This window comes from Lemur catta, chromosome 11 (genome assembly GCF_020740605.2).
Source record: "Lemur catta isolate mLemCat1 chromosome 11, mLemCat1.pri, whole genome shotgun sequence".
Classification (NCBI taxonomy): domain Eukaryota; kingdom Metazoa; phylum Chordata; class Mammalia; order Primates; family Lemuridae; genus Lemur; species Lemur catta.
Window position 1 is genome coordinate 83,228,298 of NC_059138.1, and position 22,023 is coordinate 83,250,320.

The 22,023-nt window shown below is 37.4% G+C and overlaps 1 protein-coding gene across 2 annotated transcripts in view; it reads right to left on the bottom strand.

Moving 5' to 3' along the window:
• The window catches only part of VPS41 (VPS41 subunit of HOPS complex), a 191,186-nt gene that overhangs the window by 50,576 nt on the left and 118,587 nt on the right, over positions 1-22,023 (bottom strand). For both annotated transcript variants that reach the window (XM_045565358.1, XM_045565357.1), the window contains 2 exons: positions 19,023-19,089; positions 3,532-3,629 (listed from right to left, as the gene is read on the bottom strand). In XM_045565358.1, the coding sequence (XP_045421314.1) occupies positions 3,532-3,629; positions 19,023-19,089 (165 nt within the window). The remainder of the gene's footprint in view (positions 1-3,531; positions 3,630-19,022; positions 19,090-22,023) is intronic.

Consider the following 22,023-nt stretch of genomic DNA (forward strand, 5'->3'; position numbering starts at 1 on the left):
GCGACCTTGAATTTAGACAACTTTATTACATCTCTTCCAGATAAATGTGAGGAACAATAAAAATAATATCACAAACTGCTCCATTATTTAAATCATTGCTGCTTATTTAAATTATTTAAATCATGAGCTGCTACTAGTAAACTTGCTGCTAAATCCAAAAAGTCAAAGATTAAGAGTTATCTCCAAATCAGAACTTGCTGAGATGACGGAAATGTTCTATACCTGCACTGCCAATATGGTAAACACTAGTCACAGGTGGCTACTAACACATAAAATGTGATTAGTGTGACTGAGAAACTGAATTTTAAATTTTATTTAATTTTCATTAGTTTAAATTTAAATAGTCACATATGGCTAGTGACTACAGTTTTGGACAACAAAGCTCTAAATAAAGACAGAAGGGGAAGGATGAGATGACATTTAAACGGGACCAGAGACAGTTCAACCAACCCAGTAGGGGATTATGTAGATTACTCTCATTGAGTTCTTAAATTAACCCTGCAAAATTAAGCACTACTCTTCCTAATTTTACAGATAAAGGAACAAAGGATCAAGAAGTTAACTAAGGTTAAAGTTACACAAATGATAAGGCTGGGATCGGTAGAAAAAGTGGGACTTATAGTGAACCTTGGATTTGAAATCAAGTCTGTTTTACTTTAAAATTCATGCTTTTTGAGTATTTAGCATACAGTCATAAAACATGTGTTTTAATTCATTTTCCAAAACAACGATACCTAAAGCAGTATGATTCTGGTATAGGGAAGACACAGATGAAAGGAAAAGAATGGAAACAAATCCTGAACTACACCCAACTCTCCAAGTTTCCTAAAAAAAAGGGTAAGCCTGGATTTCTTTGACCAATTTTGTGAGGGTAACTGAATAGTAATTATACTAGCTTTGTATCTCATACACTGAAAACAATCCAAAATAAAATAGCAACTATAAAAGATCAGCTAGTACATAAAAAAACTAGTGAATATATACCACAGTTTATAAGATCTGTGGTAAAATGGGAAATTTATCAATTTTGAAACTAGAAAAAAAGGAGAAAAAAACTAAAAGATTTGAATACTTAAAAAATTGACTATAACAATGAAAACATATCAAAATCAGAAGAGCAAAGTAAAAAAAATTTTTGAATAAAATAAAATTTAAAAAAATGGCCTCACTAGACCATATAAAAAGTTCCTTTGTATTCATAAGAAAAGCATCAGCAATGCAATTCATTTCAGGTTATATCTTTTGTTCCCTGGCCAAACAGCCCAGCTTACCTGTGACCTTCCTAAGAGCAGGAACTTAGTTGTGTTGACCTTTGACCCCAGTGCCTAGCACAATTCTTAACATACATGTGCTTTATCAATGACTGAAATAAAAGTAAAACACTGGGCAAGCAGCTTAATAAATTAGGGTGTACTAACCAGATGGAACAGTACACAACTACCAAACATGATAATGAGGAGACCTCATACACATATGGAGAGAGAATGGAAAAAGTTCATAAAAATAGTGTAACGCAAAGCAGCATGTGCCTGTGACTGCAACTATGTGAACACATGCACATGTGTAAATGGTATTACATGGAAAATATTTGGAGGGATAATACTGAATAATATAAAAGCAAATTTTTCAATATGGAAAAAGAAAGTCAGGGCAGGGGATAGACCAAAGCCTTTATTCCTTTAGTCTTTTTTTTTTTTAATTTTTTTTTTTGTGAGACGGAGTCTTGCTTTTTTGCCCAGGCTAGAGTGAGTGCCATGGTATCAGCCTAGCTCACAGTAATCTCACACTCTTGGGTTCAAGCAATCCTCCTGCCTCAGCCTCCCAAGTAGCTGGGACTGCAGGCTCGAGCCACTACACCTGGCTAATTTTTTGTTTCTATTTTTAGTTGACTGGCTAATTTTTTTTTCTGTATTTAGTAGAGACAGAGTCTCGCTCTTGCTCAGTCTGGTCTCAAACTCCTGACTTCAAGCGATCCTCCTGCCTTGGCCTCCCAGAGTGCTAGGATTACAGGTGTTGAGCCACCACACCTGGCCTCCCTTAGTCTTTATGAGTTTATTAGCGTTTAAGGATTTAAGGTGCACTTTGGTATTCTGTAAAATGAGTAAATATATACACTGGCACACACATTTTCAAGTTATCTCCAAGACCTTCACTTCTTCCTCTGAAAAAAGTCCATTTTCTAATTTGCTCTATGAGGTCGGCCTGTCTTTGTTTTTTATTTCCTTCTAATAGTCTCTGTTTTCTATTAACAAAGGTTTTCTTTCTTTCTTTCTTTTTTGGTCAATTTTTATTAGACTTTCCCTTTTTCATTTTACTGCTTCTTTCCTTATTTCTTTCAATCACATTCTCAATCCTCCCCACATTCCTCAACAAAAAGCACTGTATTTATTCCCTCAGGAGCCACTACTTTTCTTTATTTTCAAAAAATAAATAAAGTAATAGTAAACTGATGTCCTGCAATAGGACTAGAAGCCAGCCCTATTGATTTTAGTAGGTTGGAGTGTTCACTTAAGTCTACAGCATTTCATTGCCTAGCAACATGGGCACCCAGAGCTTCAGTTACTATAGTGATGGTTTCCTAATGCAAGTGCTCGCTCAGAGAAATGCTCAAGAGCAGCTACTACTTCAAAACCATGGCTCCCAGGGTTTTTCTCCCCATTTTATTTCTTGCCATTTGAAAAGAAAAGAAAAAAAAAAAGAAGAGGATACAAACAAGGAGAGCCCACTTGCCTATTTACTGTAAAGGGCTGGAGAAACAATTGCAATTCCTTTTATATATAGCACCCAAAAGAAAATCCTTTACAGTAAGGTCTCCTTGTTTATGCCTTTAAGCCACCCCCCATCCTCTGGCTGGCAGGACCCCTGGACTCTAACAATAAAGATAAGCTGGGAATGAGGCCAACCCTGGCTTCAAAGGGAGACTGTGCATGAATGCCCCTCCACTGGGCCATATATACAGCCTTCTTCCAAGGTCATATAGTAGGAAATTTAGATCATCTGCTGCTTTCTATTAGCCATACATCTCGATGTACCATCATTTGCATTGATAACTGAGCGTTAGCAACAATCCCTTTCAAAGCAATTAGTAATCTGGTCAGGATCACTAGACCACTGAGAAGTAAACAAATATGTCTGGACCAAAGGAAATAATTAACTGCCCTTTCCATAATTCCCTCTGACCACAGGGACCCTTGTTGTTGCAGCCGATCAACTTCATTGCTGTCATTTCTGCTAATGCACAATGTCAGCATAGTTTCTTCGCCTTTCAGCAAGAGGAATCCTTCATTCCTTTTGACTAAAATACCAAGAGAGATGGGGGTAAAAAAAAAGACTTTCTTCTTTGCTCAGCAAAAAGAACAAAGGCAGGCAATGAGTAGAGTTTCTGAAAGGTAAATATGTTAGGTCTACAGGGTAATCTCTGCCAACCTTATTTTACAGGTCAGAAAGACTCCTCTGACGTACAACCTGATCTGGGTGTAATGCTAAAAATGAGCCCCCTCATCCCTTTGTATTTGGGGAGAAAATAATTACCGTTTTTTCTGAAATCTCTTTTACGTAGGAAAGTACAACAAGCTGATCACAGAGAGGTGCAAGTCCACTGATGTAGAATTCAGTTTCAAACTGAGACACTGCAAACAAAAGGGACACAAGGATTCATCATTAACAGGAGTAACAAGCAGCACTCAGCTGGAAGGACACACTGACTGTGAATGCCAGATGGGTCCACCTTAAAGAGCTAACACAAAGGGGGCATAGTTGAACATAAGTTTCAAGACTTAGCACTAAAAGTGCTTCACAGCAACCAGGACCAGAAAAGAGTAAGTGGGAACTTAGACTTGAAAATTTCCATCACAAACAAAACTGAATCCAATGATAACAGTAGCATGAATGTTCAAGGGTGACACTGTGCCCTGGTAGTTGAAAAATGACATAGTTAGATTACATGAAGATGCTTCAATTTTTTAAAATGCACAATTGGGGCATTACAGTGGTACAAAGATCACGAGGAATGCTATCTGTAATTATAAAACACTATAGACCTTGAAGTTTAAAAAAGGGGGCATAAATACAGATTACATTATGATGAAACACCATTATTTCTTAAGTGAAATAAAGGTCAGAGAAAAATACCAAATTTCTCTTTCCTTTTAAAAAATAGTCTATTTAGGCCGGGCGCGGTGGCTCACGCCTGTAATCCTAGCACTCTGGGAGGCCGAGGCGGGTGGATTGCTCGAGGTCAGGAGTTCGAGACCAGCCTGAGCAAGAGCGAGACCCCGTCTCTACTAAAAATAGAAAGAAATTATCTGGCCAACTAAAAAAAATATATATAGAAAAAAAATTAGCCGGGCATGGTGGCGCATGCCTGTAGTCCCAGCTACTCGGGAGGCTGAGGCAGTAGGATCGCTTGAGCCCAGGAGTTTGAGGTTGCTGTGAGCTAGGCTGACGCCACGGCACTCACTCTAGCCCGGGCAACAAAGTGAGACTCTGTCTCAAAAAAAAAAAAAAACAAAAAAAAACAAAAAAAAAACAAAAAAAAAAAAAATAAAAAAAATAAAAAATAGTCTATTTAAAATTTAGAAGAAATATTGCATCTTGTAAGAAGTACATGGATTTAATTACACTGGACTCCAAAGATCTGATAGAAAGCTCAGTGGAAGAAGTACAAATATTATTATGGTATGATTCTAATGACTACCTGCTGTAAAACATAAATGATCCGTTGTTTTAAGAGACTGAATTTTTGGGGTGGCTTTTTTTGGGAGAAAAAGCTCACTGACACAATAGTGGTGTTGCAGAGATTCTTCCAGGAACTATACTCTGCACTTAAGAATTCATCTGGGAGTAAACTCTCACTGGAACCCACTGCATTGTCTAAGAGTGTCTTCATTCAGATCTTCTCCAGAGTCTGTGGTATTAGCTGAAGATTTAGTTAACTTCCATGAAGAAATTATCCTCTTTACCCAAATAGGGAACTCAGTGTGTCATATTGGAAATAATATTGAATGTTGAGTCAGGAAGGTTTATAACTTCCACTAAATTTAACTTGGACATGTCATTTTTAACTTCTGTGAGTATAACTTTTCTCATTTACAAGGGAAAGGAATCAGAGTAGAAATATAATCCAAAATATAGATAAAATGAGGGCTACTGAATTTTCCTTCTTCTTTTCCCTTGCCGATCACTTAGTGTTCTTTGTCTTTGCTGATCTTTAATGCTTCTCCTTACACACTTGTGTTCACAACTTAATTTTCACACCAAAATGGAAACTGAGGATGACCAAAAAGTCACTAAATAGCAACATACACTTTAAAAAGGACAACATTCTTACGCTTTGTCCTTGATTAGATTGCATGGGTGGTCATGGTGCCCTGGAAAGAGCTACAGAATGGAAGTCCAAGAGCAGGTGCTCTGGTCCCAGCCCTGTCACTAACACATATTTCCTGAACATTTTTATTCAGGCACTTGAAAACAGTTTTGGTAAAGTGGCAATGTGATAAATGTTCACAAAAGAGCTTATGTGGTGAACCACCTCCACTTCTACCATATTTGTAGAGATGAGCACTTTCAGCAAACCCAGGCTGGAGAAGGTTTTGGAAAAGCTCACAGTGCTGCGTGTGCATTTGGGAGGTGGGGCAGGGGACAGCTGGAATGTACAGACACTACTGAACAGTATGGGGCCACACAGGACCCATTAACAAAAGAGGTGGCAACTTCACATTCTGTAAGACATCCAGGCATATTAACAAGAGGTTTTGATTGCTATCGCTCCTGAGGTTACTAAACTCTGATTGGTAGAAATGGACTTGAGTTTGTTTTACTAAATCACTTATTGCTGTTGAAATGCTACACACAGTTCTCTATCAGCGACTTAGGTGAAGAACAAAGAATCAGATATACTTCAGAAACTGTTCTCATGGTAATCACAAGGCTTTGCTGTGCTTGTTTGCCACAGGCACCCGAGGGAAAACATCCCCTAGTCACAAAAGAAGCGATGGGTAAAACAGGTATTCTTCCTGCTTGGGATGCCAAATGGGCTTCTAGTCTAACTGACAGGCAGTGTCAGCGTCTCTCCTAAAGGTCTCTCCTAAAGGTAACCAAATATACATCATGGCCTTGGTTTTTATGAATACACTGAAAGACACAGAACAGAGAAGCTAGAAAATAATCCTATCCAAATCTTTCCTCCTCAACATCCTGATTCCCTAGTCCACAACAACGTGCATGAAAAAGACAGAAAATTTCCTGTTCTCTAATTAAGAACATGATAGAAACTCTAATGAATTCTTTAAAGAAAACATGGGAAGATTACAGATGCACAAATCTATTTCACTTCTCAATTCCACATGTTGTAATAAATGCTTATTTGTTAAGTAGTAAATCTTATCAGACTTTACTAATTTAAAATTAGTAATAATTTAGACAGATACTATACATAGTGGGTAAATTATAAGCTGACAAAAATGTTAAAAATGACTGACTAGAAGCATTTTAATTCAGCAAGAGAATATAAATATTCTAAATATGTATGTATCCAACACTGGAAAACACAGATTCATAAAACAAATATTACTAGACTTAAAGAGAGATAGACAGCAATACAATAATAGTGGGGGACTTCAAGATCCCATTCACAGTATTAGAAAGATCAAGACAGAAAATCAACAAAGAAACACCAGACTCAAACTGGATGTTAGACCAAATGGACCTAACAGACATTTACAGAACACTCTACCCAACAACTGCGAAATACACATTCTTTTCAACAAGGTATGTAACATTCTCCAAGGTAGACCATATATTAGGCCACAAAACAAGGCTCAACAAATTTTTAAAAATCTAAATCATATCAAGTATCTTCTCAGACCACAGTGGAATAAAACTAGAAATCAATACCAAGAGAAACTTTGGAAATTATACAAACAACATTCTCCTGAACAATCTTTGGGTAAATAACAAAATTCAGTATTTTTTGAAACAAATGAAAATGAAAATACAACATACCAAAACGTGTCAGATACAGCAAAAGCAGTGCTAAGAGGGAAGTTTACAGCATTAAATGCCTATATCAAAAAAGTAGAAAGATCATAAATTAACAATCTAAGGATGTACCCTCAAGGAACCAGAAAAGCAAGAACAAACCACATTCAAAATTATAAGAAAATAACAAAGATCAGAACTATTTTAATAAATGAAATAGAGACTAAAAAAATATCAAGGATCCAGGAAACAAAAAGCTGGTTTTTTGAAAAGATAAAGAAAATTGATAAACCACTGAGAAATAAAAAAAGAGGTTCCCCACAGGGAAAAATGGACATCTAAGGGTGAAAAGCACTAGCTTACGATAAACACAAAAATACCAAGAAAAACTGCAAGGCCCTGAGGGCAGCTGTAAACATCTCCTTGTAAACTGGTTTAGACTGCTTGTAAACAATTTTTACTGTCCTATAGTACCCTTCGGCTCATTATACTACTAAAATCCCCATCTAAAAACAATTTTAATATCATTAACATAACATGGGTCACATTAAGACACATGACGGATATATTACACATGCTTAAAACAATTAGCCTGTATATATGCACTGACAGCAGGGAAGATTCCACATCATTCACTAAAAACAAATTTAACACACCAAAATGGGCAGGCAGCACAGATTTTACTCCCTGAAAAAGTCCTGTGCCACCCCAGAGTGAACACCCTGGTAAGTTGCCTCTAATAAACTCACTTAACTTGCCAAGCTGGACTTGTCCAAGTCAATTTTTGGTCTCTGTGCACCATCTCAGTTTGGAGGGTGATTTTTCTATACTGTCCCAAAACAACCACTAGCTAGACTAACCAAGAAAAGGCAGAAGATCCACATAAACAAAAAGCTACAAAACACTGATGAAAGAAACTGAAGAGAATACAAACAAAAGGGAAAACATCCCATGTTCATGGATTGGACAAATTAACATTGTTAAAATGACCACACTGTCCAAAGCAAAATACAGATTCAATGCAATCCCTATCAAACCACCAATGTCATTTTTCACAGAATTAGAAAAAACCACCCTAAAATTCATATGGAACCAAAAAAGAGCCCAAATAGCCAAAGCAATCCTGGGCAAAAAGAACAAAGCTGGTGGTATCACATTACCTGACTTCAAATTATCTTACAAAGCTACAGTAACCAGACCAACATGGTACTGGTATAAAAACAGACATATAGATCAATGGGAAAAAAACTGGAATAAAGCCACATATTTACAGCCAATTGATCTTTGACAAAGCTGACAGTAACATACATTTGGGAAAGAAAACCCTCTTAAATAAATGGTTCTGGGAAAATTGGATAGCCATATGCAGAAAAATGAAACTCAATCCCTATCTCTCACCACATACAAAATTAACTAAAGATGGATCAAAGCCTTAAATGTAAGACCCAAAACTAGAAAAATATTTAGGGAAAATTTTTCTGGACAAAAGAATTTATGACTAAGATTTCAAAAGCACAGGCAACAAAACAATGATAGAAAAATGGGATTTAATTAAACTAAAAAGCTTCTAATATCCAGAATATACAAGGAACTTAAAACAATTCCATAACAATAAAAAAATAATAGAAACTGGCCCAAGGACATGAATAGACATTTTTCAAAAAGACATATAAATGGATCCCTGTGTATAGGGCAGGATGGTTGAGTGGCTTGCCCAGGCACCTGGGACGTGAGTGCCAGAGCAAAGACTTCCAAACCAGTGCGCCTCACACTCCTCCCTGGAAGCTGCAGGGGGAGCCTCCTGGTCTTCAGCAGGAGGTATATGAAAAAATGTTCAATATCACTAATTATCAGAGAAATGCAAATCAAAACCACAATGAGGTATCATCTTACCCTAGTCAGAATGGGTATTATTAAAAATAACAGATGTTGGTGAGGATGTGGAGAAACAGGAACTCTTATACACTGTAGGTGGGAATGTGAATTAGTACAGCCATTATGGAAAACAGTATGGAGATCTCTCAAAGAACTAAAACTACAATTATCATTTGATCCAGCAATCCCAGTACTGGATATGTACTCAAGGGAAAGGAAATCAATATATCAAAAAGATACCAGCAATTGCATGTTTATCACAACACTATTCACAATAGCAAAATATGGACTCAATCTAAGTGTCTACTGATGAATGAATGGATAAAGAAAATCTATATGTACACAATGGAATACTATTCAGTCATAAAAAGGAATGAAATTACATCTTTTGCAGCAACATGGATGGAACTGGAGGTCATTATTTTAAGTGAAATAAGCCAGGCACAAAAAGTCACACATCAGATGTTCTTGCTCATAAGTGGGTGCCATAAAAATGTATATACATGGATGAAGAGGGTGGAATGATAGACAATGGAGACTCAGAGGGTAAGGGGGTAGAAGGGAGGAGAAGGATGAGAAATTATTAAATAATTGCTGGTTACAATGCATGTGATTTGAGTGATGGATACTCTAAAAGTCCTGACTTGACCACTATGCAATCTATGCACATAACAAAATTGCACATGTACTCCATATATTTGTACAAATAAAAAACCCAAAATTGAAATAAAGAAAAGATGTGGTACACAAAAATAATATTGTCAAGATTTCCAGAGGCACAGTTACCAACATTCAGGTTATACTGAAACTAAATCATTTTTTCTTTTTGTTAACATAATTTCCTAATAGCAACAAAAATCTCTTATAGAAAACAAAACTGCAATTATAATAATACCCAATATGATTTATAAATTAAGAGTTCTAAAATAATGGCTGTTTATCTTGTTTAGAGTACTCTACCAGTTAGTAATTTGTCTCCATTAACACCCACTAGTAATGATATCATATTTAAAAAAAAAAAACCTCATGTAGAAAACAACTCATTTCCTAATGCTAGATGCTGATTTACAAAATTGTCTACAGCCATTCTGCCTTAAAACGAGACATTTGAGAATGAATGGTGGTGTCTTGTTTTTCCATTACTCTTTATTAGTGCAATGAAACACAACCGCTTTTAAATCTAACATGATTCAGTTTAATTTTTATGTTAGGGCTGAATTCCAGAAAGGCTGACTGGAGACAGTAGTGTCAGAAAGAATGTGAAGGTATAAGGAATATTCCTCCCATTGATTTAGAGAAAGAAATGTTGAATGGTAATATTTATTCTTCTATAGAACATACATAAAATATGTAAAAGTTTATGAACTGACTTTATAAAATACTTTCAAGTAATTACTAGTTTCATATTTCAAATGTTCAGTGGGTCAATGGAAGTTTCAGTTTATTTACTTTCACTAAAATCCTATTCAATTCTACAAAAAATTGATTTTAATAATTTAAATTAAAAAAAAAATTTTTCCCTGCAAGAAACCCAGTTTGAATACAGGTTGTTTACAGCTCTAAATACCACACAAGCTCATCCTTAACCTGATTGTCTGGAAAAGATAAATCACAAAATAAACACAAGTTATGTTGGAGAGCAAAATACTAAAATAAAACAAAAAGCAAGAGCTGGAAGGGAGAAGGGGGAAGGAGGAGAGAAAAAATGCAGAGTTTCCAGACGGAGCCGCAGAAGACAGTAGCTATACTTCACATTGAGGTGATCTAGAAGTGCAGCCATGGTTGGAGGGCCCTGCAAGGGGTGTGCTGTGCATTGCTCAGGTGATGGACTTAAACTGTGACGAGCATACCGCTGCAGCACTCCCCTCCCATCACCATGTAGATATGAAGGGCTCCTGCACTCTGGTTTATTCAGGAGAATAAAACATTCCGAGACATGCTAGAAGTAATCTAAGAAAAAGGAGATTCTAAGTAGATTAAGAGAGAAGGAGAAAGAGAGAAAAAAGGGCTATTTACAAGAAACTTCCATTTAGCAAGGTCTTCTAGCTTCAGAATGAGGATAATATGACTCTGTACACAGTCCTGACCCAGAAGGGATGCCAAAGTTCTTCATCAGCTGACCAACAGAAATATAATGCAGGCCAAAACACAATGACATATCTAATTTTAAGTTTTCTAGTAGCCATAATAAATAGCAAACGAGGTAAAATTTTAATAATATATTTTACTTAATGCAACATATCAAAAATATTTCAACTTGTAACAACATAAAAATTTCTTTTTTTTTTTTTATTTCAGCTTATCATCATGGGGGTACAAAAGTTCAGGCCACATACACTGCCCATGTCCCGCCCATCCCCCCGAGTCAGAACTTCAAGCGTGTCCATTCCCCAGACAGTGCACATTACACTCATCATGTAGTCATACTCCCATCCCCTCCCCCCACCCCCCATCCCCCCAAGTCAGAACATTCAAGCATGACCATTCCCCAGACGGTACGCAACGCACTCATCATGTAGTTATACACCCATCCCCTCTGCCCACCCCCTACCTCAGTCCGATACCCAATTGGTGTTATTCCCAAATGTGCATTTCGGTGATGATCAGGGAAACCAATTTGCTGGTGAGTACATGGGGTGCTTGATAAAAATTTCTTAATGAGATATTTTACTCTTTATTTCCACACTAAGTCTTTGGAATCAAGTACATATTACATATCAATCCATGCTAGGCACACTACAAAGACTTAGTAGCCAGTGGCTAGTGGCTACCATATTAGACAGTACAGGTCTAGATGCCCAAGTCTCTTTTTTTTTTTCTTTGTCTTTAAAGTCCCGTAATTTCATTAGAACATATCTTGATGTTGCTTATCATGGGTTACTATTTATAGACACACATTATGATATTTTACAGTTTAAAGTACTGTTTCTTTGTAGTTTAAAGAAATTTTTCAAGACTGTTTTTAGTATTTGTTCCATTCCTTTGTTTTCTTTTTTCTTCAGAGACCCTTTAATTGTAGGCTGAATTATCTTTCCCTGTATTCAGTATTTATCATTTAACCTGAAATCTTTTTTTTTCCTTATTGCTTTGTGATTTTTAACATTTCCCTTCTATTGCACTTGCAACATTATTTTTCTGTCTGTCTGCTCTTATGCGCCTTCATTTCTGAAATGAGCTTTTACTCATAAATATTTCCTGAAGTCTGTCACCTCTTTGAGAGTTTTAAATTCTGATTTCTGTTGTTCTTTCATCACTTTTTAAAGATGTAGCTCATTCTGAAACAGAAGACTGCAGCTGTGATCTATTTTGTAGGTGTGTTTTCCTGGCGTGTATTCATTGCCAGGGATATTAGTCTGCTCATTATTTACTTTTCCTTAAAACTCAGGATGGATTTGACCTTGGTACTTTTCCAGTGCTTGTTTATTAGGTGAAACGTCTGTCATTGAACTCTTAGAGCTCCCTCTTCTGCTGTTTTCATTTGGTGTGAAAAATCTGGCCACGTGATGTCTGCGATTTCCTGGCTCTGCTCCTCCCCATTTTCACCTGGAACTTCTCTTTCTTTTGTTTCTGTTTTCCCTGTCCTGCCCAGGGTTTCTTCTGCTCCCAGCAGTTTCTCCCCAGCGCTGTCCTGTGCTAGGGAAGCCCTGGCTGCTCAACTGTGCAAGTTCCCAGGGGCTGCTGGGCCCTCACACCTCACCGCAGGCCCCGGGCCGCTGTTCTCAGAGCGACCTAGGTCCTTTCCAGCGAACGCCACCCGGCCATCTTGGAGTTCTCCTGGCCTCAGGTCTGCCAGATGACCCCTTGCTCCCCTCTGATTTCTTTCACAAGATGCTGATACCACAGCAGGTCTTGCGGCTATCAGTGATATTTTTATTCCATATACTTGTGTCTTGGGCTTCTTAGGACTACCTCTGTCACTCAGTTTTGTTATAAATGTTGTCTGTGGGTTTTTGGTTTTGTGATCTAGTTGTCCCATTTTTTATGTGAGAACTTGGCTTACCTGAAAAATTATGCTGCCACCACCACCCAGAATCTTCCAATCATAAAATTTTAACATGTTGATGTTACAAATGAACTTCATGTTACCCAGGGCAATGGGGTCAGGGTAAGAGTCATAAATACATAAATGATGTTGGACCCTCAATAGCACACATACTATCACTTTCAGAATGAATGCCCAGAGACGTTAAGTAATTTGACTAAGTCACTTAAGTAGAAGGTAACAGAAGTAGGAATTTGAAGTCTTATTTTTTTCCCAGATGTAAATCACACTAGAAAATATAAGTCAGAATACAGATATGCTCAGATTAAAAGTGCACTGCAGTTAGCAAGAACAGAAGTTAGGGCTTGACAATGCCGGTGGTTCTGCTGCATACAGCCAGTGTATACCAGCCCTTCTCCTGAATTTGCTGTGCTACTGCAAGGACAAAAGCTCTGCCATACACAGTACATAGAACTTGTACTGCTTTTTTGTTTTGTTTTGTTCCTTTTTAGCCCTTGTTGGTCCCAAAATGTCCATTAGCTAAATACGACCCAGAAGGATTTGGTTTCTTCATTGATGCCAAATAAAGTGATATCCTATAGATCTTAGCTTCCATGATTTTTAAAGAAACAAAAAAAAAGTTTGTCAAGCAATTTATAAGTAAGAATTACTATATTCACTTATGAAAAAGCGCTAGGGCCCTTTATGATACTGCCTTGTTCCCAAGAGATTCTGGCCCTTTAGTCACCAGATGTTAACATTTCATCATTAACTGGATATAATGCCCACAGACTTTTCAGTAAGTTTAAACACTTTGTAAGCAAGACCACTGATAATTGAAAATACATTTGGAAATCACAACATTTTAACAGCTTTGGGCTGTGTTATGAAGCAGATGCATTAAAGTAAAAGTGACTTCACCATGATCAGCAAGTCATGGGGAAGAACATGGAAGTGAAACTGAAGAGAATGGCTAATGAATAACAGAAACATTCAAATCAGACAGGAGCTAATAGTACATACGAGTCGGAAACCATTCAAAATAAGCTGAGTTTGCAATTTAATTCCACATTTTCTAACCAATATTCAGTGCACTGCTGTGAATTAAGTGACAATACTAATATGACATGATTATTTCATCTACTAAACCTCAGCACTCATGAAGCCACACCGATGAGGAATATTCATTGAGTAAATTACAGCATACTCCTGAGACAAAAGAAAAGAAAATGGTCACGGGCCTGCTAGTCAAAAGGTTCAAACCAAACATTTATACTTTAAGTCGTAAATATAAAACTACTTTGATGCATCATCAACTAAACTTAAACCAAACACTAAAAAGTAGAAAACAAGGGCTTTTCTTCTTCGTAAAAAGGCTGAATGAACCACAATATGGCCTTGGTTCCCTTTCCTTAGAAACAATTCTGAAAGCCATCCAAGGCTTCTAGAGATTCTCTAACAATTTGAAAGAGAAGCAAGGAAGAGCTGTCAAGCTCAGAATAAAACAAGTGAAAACACAATTTCTACTTCTCCAAAAGGGATACTTCTCGGAACCAAAATCAAAACACAAAGCTACTACATTTCCATTTCATCTGGCTGTTTAAAGAACAGGCGAGCAGCCATCATCACTGGTATATAAAAAAGGTCTTCGGAGAAATTCTGCCCAGTGGTTTGTATCCGAATGCTGGAGCAAACCTTCATCCTCCTGGTTCACCTGGCTATAAACTAGAGCTGGAGTTAGATAGAGGGAATGCATGGGAATAACTGTATGGCACTGTGGTTATGAGCAACAGCTTTAAAACTAGGCACACCTGAGTTCAAATGCTCCCTTCTTTGCTTATGGATGTAATAGTCCTGAGCAGGTTGTTTGACCCTTCTGAACATCAGCTTCTTCATCTATAAAATGGAGATAATAGCTCCTACCCACTAGGACACTGTGAAGATTAAATGACATTCTATTTGTAATGTATTGAGCACTGTGCCTGATGGTGGTTGTTATGCAAGGAGCAAAATACTTTTGTTTCTTCAGGTGCTTCGGATTTCTTACTGCTACTTATAATGGACAAAATTTATTAATTCCACTCCCAACAATAAAAACTTGAATCTGTAGCACTAAGTGGGAAAGAATTTTTACATCCCTCCCAAGAGGAGGAATGGATAAATAGATATGTAGTCAAGCAAATATAATAAAACCTTAACCGTGGAATCTAGGAGGTTCTATGCTGTTCACTATAAAATTCTTTCCTTTTCTGTATTTAAAAAAATTTTGCAATAAAATGTTGGTGAAAAGTTCAATGCAGAACAGAAGAATTAGTAGATTACAGAGATTTAAACTGAACTACAACATAACAGAAAACCATACATAGCAAAATGTTTAAGTGAAAACATCTTGAATGATATCAGCAGGTGTCAAAATCTCTACTGAGACTCAGACTGAGAGATGAAACCATGTCACTCGTGCAAAAAATCCCTATCCCATGGCTGTAATCTGTACATCTGAATCAAAATAAGATGTAAAGAGACACTTAGATCTAAGAAAGAATTCTCTCACAGTTCTCCTCCACCATCCAAACAGATCTTTAATTTCTAGGTCATTGTTTTCCCAATCAATCAAGAGGCTGGAAATAGAATGATGTGCTAAATTCTAAGACCACAGTATATGATCAACTGAAGATACTGACACTACTTAAAGGAAAAAAGATTTCCCTTCTTTTCTCCTCTCTCTCTTTCTCCTTGGTTTCTCTGCCTTTCTATAGAGATTCCCATATAGTTGTTTACCTCAATTATTATTAATATTTGACAGAGGATCTCGCTTTGTTGCCCAGGCTATAGTACAGTGGCATAATCAGAGCTCACAGCAACCTCAAACTCCTAGGCTCAAGCAGTCCTCCTGCCTCAGCTTCCTGAGTAGTGGGGACTATAGGCATACCACCATGCCTGGCTAATTTTTCTATTTTTTTGTAGAGATGGGGTCTTGCTCTTGCTCAGGCTGGTCTCAAACTCCTGGTCTCAAGTGATCCTCCCACCTCGGCCTCCCAGAGTAGTAGACTTACAGGCATGAGCCACCTCACTCAGCCATCAATTATTATTATTTTTAAACAAACTTCCATATGAAATCAAGATTAGGAAGTTAATTGTTAATTCCTTGCATGTAAGTCATCAGCCCCTGAGAATACACCCAGAAAATGATACACAAACATTGGCTTCATTTCGCAACATAACATCAACTCTCAAACTACTATTCCATAGAGACCATGGAAGACTTTGGTGAAAAGCACCAGAGGGTTAGGGAGTCTTGTGAGAATACAGTAGATGTAAGTGAAGTTAAAATAAGTATGGCAGGCATGGACCACATTACTTTTAATAGTGCAATTTGGAAGGAAAAAATAACATTCCCAAAGGCCTCTGTACAGAGAATCTCTTTATGGGTGGGTGACTGGCCAGTGAGCTTAATCTTTATTATTATTACTATTCATTTACAAAAGTAAATCAATATCCTATTAACAGGAATAACTTTTGTGTTATTTTTGAGATTTTGATTTGTAAGGAAGAATTATAAATATCTGGCTTCTAAGAAATGTACAGCCATAGATATTTCTTTAGTCTCAATGCCATTTTCACCTCATTTACTAAAGAACAGTGGTTCACACTGTTCAGGGCTAAAGCAAATTGTAATCCAGACCTCCTAATATCTCCCTTTCCTTTATTCTACTCAAGGACTCTTATCCAAACCACTTTGCCTCCTGCTGTGGAAATGGCTTATGTTCTTAAAGGTTTGCTCTCAAGAGGGGAAAAAATGGTACTTAACCATTAACCATAGTAGTAAAATGTCAGTAATGTGATACCATAGTACCCACACATGGTCTACTCCACGTAAATTATAGTACAGATAAACTACACTGTAATAAAATGATCCCAGGGTTCTAGGCTAATAGGGCTACCACTGAGCCAGCTATTAGCAGTCAGAGTTGGGATGGGAGTTTGCACGGTGACAATAACCACCACAATTTACTGAGCATCTACTGTGTGCCAAGTACCACGTTAGGTACGTTACCTATGCCATGTCTTACTCTCACAACCATCCTGAAAGGTAGTATTATGACCTCCATTTAACAAGTGAGAAAAGCACGATCAAGAAGGTTAAGCATCCTCAAGATCATATGCTTCAGCAAACTGCCTTGTCTCCCTGGAAGCTTTCTGGTGGTTCTGTAGAGTTATATCCTATCCATTTTAAGGCCATGGTAGTAAGATCTTGGACAAGTTATTTACCTCCCTGAGCCTCAATTTCTTTATCAATGGAATGAGATGCATGCTACCTGTACTTCAGAGAGTTCCTGTGAGAATAAAGTGAATTGTGCTGGTAATGCACACAGCACATACCTAGTATGTGAGCAATAAATATCAATTAAGGAAAGATGACAGCTGCTACATCTTTATACCTCCCTGGAAATTTTTACATCCTTAAAAATTCCCAAAGTTTTTGCTTTTTTTGTTTCACTTGTCTGTATTTAAAGTACACAAATACTTATCTCCCAGGACACTATGCATTGAGATATTCAGAGGTGTTTTCTGGTAAGCAAGAGAGGGGCAGGAAAGAAGAGAGAGATACTGACACAATTATCCATATCTTCACGTTATCCAATTTTCTCTCTTACCTTGTTCCTCAGTTTTCTCAGTACTATTACATTTTGCATATACCTATTTGGTCCATACTCTGAGCAATCTGAACTATGTATTTATCCTTCTACAGTAAAAAAAAAAAAAAAAAAAAAAACTATTACAACCTCACTACCAACTTCTGACTTCATGTACAAAATAGCCCAAGTTTAAATGCTATAACCAATTTAGCCATGTGGGGGTACAATGTCTGTCTTTCTGTTTCTAGAAATAGTCATGCGCAAATGAATTATTTCAGCTTCACCTTGTCATAATGACCATCAAATTTATATTCCTCATCCACCATCCAAACGGGCAAATGAATTTTATGGCTGACTTATAATATGGCAATTTTTTTCCCTCAGAATAATTTTTACAAACTAAGTTAAAAAACTAAGTTATAAAAGTAACAGTATATCATCCATGGCATCCTTCTCCTAAATAGTTGTTTCCCAGAGTCAATGATTCATTCAACACAATATTATTTAGCATCTGTTATGTGATAAGCATGGTGCCAGGTCCTTGAGATACAAACAGTGAGCAAAAACAGACCCAGTGTGTGCTCGCAAGGAGGTGAAAGTATGAAAGAGACAGAAACGCATGGAATAACCACAGGATTGCTGCAGCGTGACAAGTGCTGGACAAGGGAGGCATGCAGCGTTACAAACACCTAAAATGGGAGGACTTGACCTAGAGAGGGAGGTCCAGTGGTTTTCCCAGGAAAGAAACACTGAAGCTAAGCTATGATTAAGAGGCAATCAAATGAAAAGAGGCAAGAAGAATGTTCTAGACAGAAGGGATGAAAGAGCATGGACAGGTGAAAGAAGGTCACTGCGGTTGCAGTGCAGAGACCAGGGAGAAGGCTGGTATGTGCCACAGCCAGAGAGGCAGGCAAGGGCCAGCATAGGTCCCTGTGCTGATTCACACTGAGGAGTGTCATCTATATCCCAAGAACAACAGGAAGGGACTGAAGGATGATGACACGATCTGATCTCCACGTTGACTGCACTGGGGAGACTAGATGAGAGTTACTCACAGTGGAAGGAGTTAACCAGTGAGGAGACTGCTGCAGTGGTCCAGATAAAAGACTATGGCAGTTTGGGCCAGACCAGTGACGATGAAAATGGCATCAGTACTGTGCTAGGTGCGTGCATGCGTTACTCTATTCATCCTCACAACCAACCTGTGAGACAGGTGTTCCTTTCCACATTTTATAGATAAGAATACTGAAACATGTAGAAATTTGTTCAAAGTCCAGGCGGTACATAACAAAGCCAGGACCCATGGTAAATAACTCACGGTTATTTGACTTCAAAGTCAACTACAAAATTATTGTATGAAAATCAGAAATGCATTTTTTTAGTAAAAGGGTCTCCATGGTGAAATTTCAAAACTTAATGTCTTCTTGATCTATTTTATCAAGGTACCAAGTGATGAGCCTTGAAGAAGAACATGGCCTTAGGTTTCCACTTAATAAAATGGGTACTTTTTAAAGTTTTCCACTCATAAAAGACAAGCAGTGGAGACATACCTATTTCAACATATCGACTTGGCAAATCCCTCATTTCACTGGCATGCCGCTCCTTCACTGAACATATCTGGAAAATAAATTCACAGGATATTTTATTCATTTGACGGAAAGTTCTTCATAACATTTTTTCAATATATAATACCTTTGTTAACCATGTAGCACTGAAGATGGAGTGCATACAATCTAGCCTATGACTTAAATGATAGAAATTAAATCGAATAATATATAGCAACCATTACTTATATTCTCCAACATTATTCTTCAGTAAAGTCTTCTTCAAGGGCAAAGAAAAAAAGGAAACTTTCTTTCCAATGCAACTCCACTTAAGGACTACCTTTATCGCCATCCAAATAAAGCCCTGCAGGAGTACATAGTCAAAAATTCTCCATGGCTAACCTGAGCAATGTTCACATTAGATCTTGTGTTTCTCATTACATATTAGTAATTTATTTCACTGTTGTTAAACGATACTTTGCAAAGTGACACATGCTCTTCTTATGTCAAGTATATTAAAAATCAGTATGTCATATTAAATATAATTTAAATCCAGGGATGGCAACTACAGCCCAGCTCCTAGCCTTTTTTTTTTTTGTTATGGCCCATAAGCTAAGGATAGTTTTTATTTTTTTAAAATGTTTTTAAAAAAAGGAGGGAAGCAGGAAGAGAAGGAAGGAAAGAAGGAAGGAAAGAAAGAGGGAGGAAAAGAAAGAAGGGAAGGAGGGAGGGATGAACAGAGGAAAGAAAGCAAAAACAGAAAGAAACAGGAGAAATGGCATGTGGCTTCCAAAGTCTAAAATATTTAAGACTAGCTATTTACAGAAAAAGTTTGCCAACTGCTATTTTAAGTCATATGTACACAGTCTGGGTAGAAATACACATCTCAATCTATATCTACATCTCAACCTGTATTTATTATTCACACACACACCAGACAACACAAATGTGTGTTAACAATGGCTGGCTGAGGGTGATAAGACTTTGGCTGTTTTTCTATTTTCTTTGTTGTATTTTTTGAAGTGACTATATTCTACTTTGTAATAAGAAACAAGAAAATTTTACGTAAGTTCAGCTATCCAGGTAAGACTCAACCTAAAGTCAAGGAGTAACTCCTACGCAACTTTTGTCAGTGATCGGGTCTTTTCCCCTTACCCTTTCGATAGTGTTCTTTTATAGCTATTGGCCTCAGTATACACTGTAGACAATGGTAAAATACAGAGAAACTCAGAGCAGAAAATAAGCATTACTCATTGTTCCAGCACAAAGAAAACACCACTAACAATTTCTTTTTTACAGAAGCTACTTTTATTAACCTAAAAATTTAAAACAAAGAATTCAATGTATTATTTAAATATTCTTCCACAACATAATTTTTTGATATCTTTATAGTACAGTGGGCCTTCTGTATCCATGGGTTCCACATCCATGTATTCAACCAATGGAGAATCAAAGGTATTAAGGACAAAAAAAATTCCATAAAGTTTCAAAACGCAAAACTTGATTTGCCATGCACTGAGTATAGCATTGAATCCACACAAATGAAGTGATGTGTAGGCACTGTATTAGGTATTCTAAGTAACATAGAGATGATTTAAAGCACACAGGAAAATGTGTACAGGTTATATACAAATACTACGCTATTTTATATCAGGGACTTGAGCATCCATGGATTCTGATATCCACAGAGGGTGCTGGCACCAATCCCCCACAGATACTGAGGGACAACTGTACTTTACTACGTGAATGTACTATAGTTTATTTCATCAATACCCCCTTTGGACATTAGTTTTTTGTTTCTATTTATCTCTATTGTAAGCAATAGTGCAATCAACATACTTGTATATAAAACTTTTAGACTTTTGTTTTCTTAGGATAAATTCCTGTAAGTTTATATCAATGGACATGTATACTTTTACAAGGTTCTGCTTTGTTTGTTTAATGTACATGTATAAACTGCTGTCCAGCAATACTGCAGCCACTAGTGAATGCATGAGAGTATTCACTTTCCCTGACGCAGGACTTGAACCTATGGCTGAGAAGTGACCAGCTATCTTCTCCCTTGAATGCATTTTGTCATCTGTCTCCTGTCCATGTCATAAAATTTACTTTCCACTTCTCCAATTTTCTCCTCCATTTGGTAGACTTTTGGGCTTATAAGTTATCTACCCTTCTTTCCACAGTTACTAAGGAAACTGCTAAACTGTCTCCCAGGAACACTTCACAATGTCAAATGGACAACTGTTTTAATGTGCTGATGTAAGTACATGAGGAGTAGTGCTTCAAACAATTTGAAGTTTAATAAAAATGCAAATATAGTAATAATATTAACCCTTTGGGGGCTGCTACTGGCAGCAATCCTGAGTTAAGGGCTTTGTAAAACAGATCCAGTTATTTTCTTAAAACTATGGTATGGAGTGGGGGAGGAAAAATAAGGCACTTTACTAAAGTATAATGGGGAAATATAGAGCAGGGGCATCTACTGGCAGGGCAGGAAGGCTTCCTGGAAGAAGTGGCATGTAAACTGAAAGCAGGAAAGATAGGACAGGTGCACAGGGCAATGTGTCAGCCTAAGGCTTTCAACTGGAAGGTAATCTGACAGGAATAGAGAGCACAGGGCAGGGGGGAGAAGGGGACAGAGTTGAGGCTGGAGAGGAACACAGGTCGGATCACGAAGAACTTTGAAATCATGTTTAAGATCAGTCATCCTATGGGCAGTGAGAATCCCCTGAGAGGTTTAAAGAGGAACAGAAATCACCTGATCTGCCCTCTAGAAAGATCATTCTAGCTGTACTGTTTAGGACAGAATTAAGAGTGGGGCAAAACCAGGGCCAGAAAGACTTGTGGGGAGATGGAAAGAAGTAGAGAAATCTGAGAGATGCTGACAGAACTTGAAGACCAGGCCTTTTCCAATCCTCGGATACCCCTGAAAGGCAATGTTATCATGTCTAATCACAGATGAGGACACTGAAGCTTGCAGAGTTACCCAAGACCCCTTGGCTGGAAC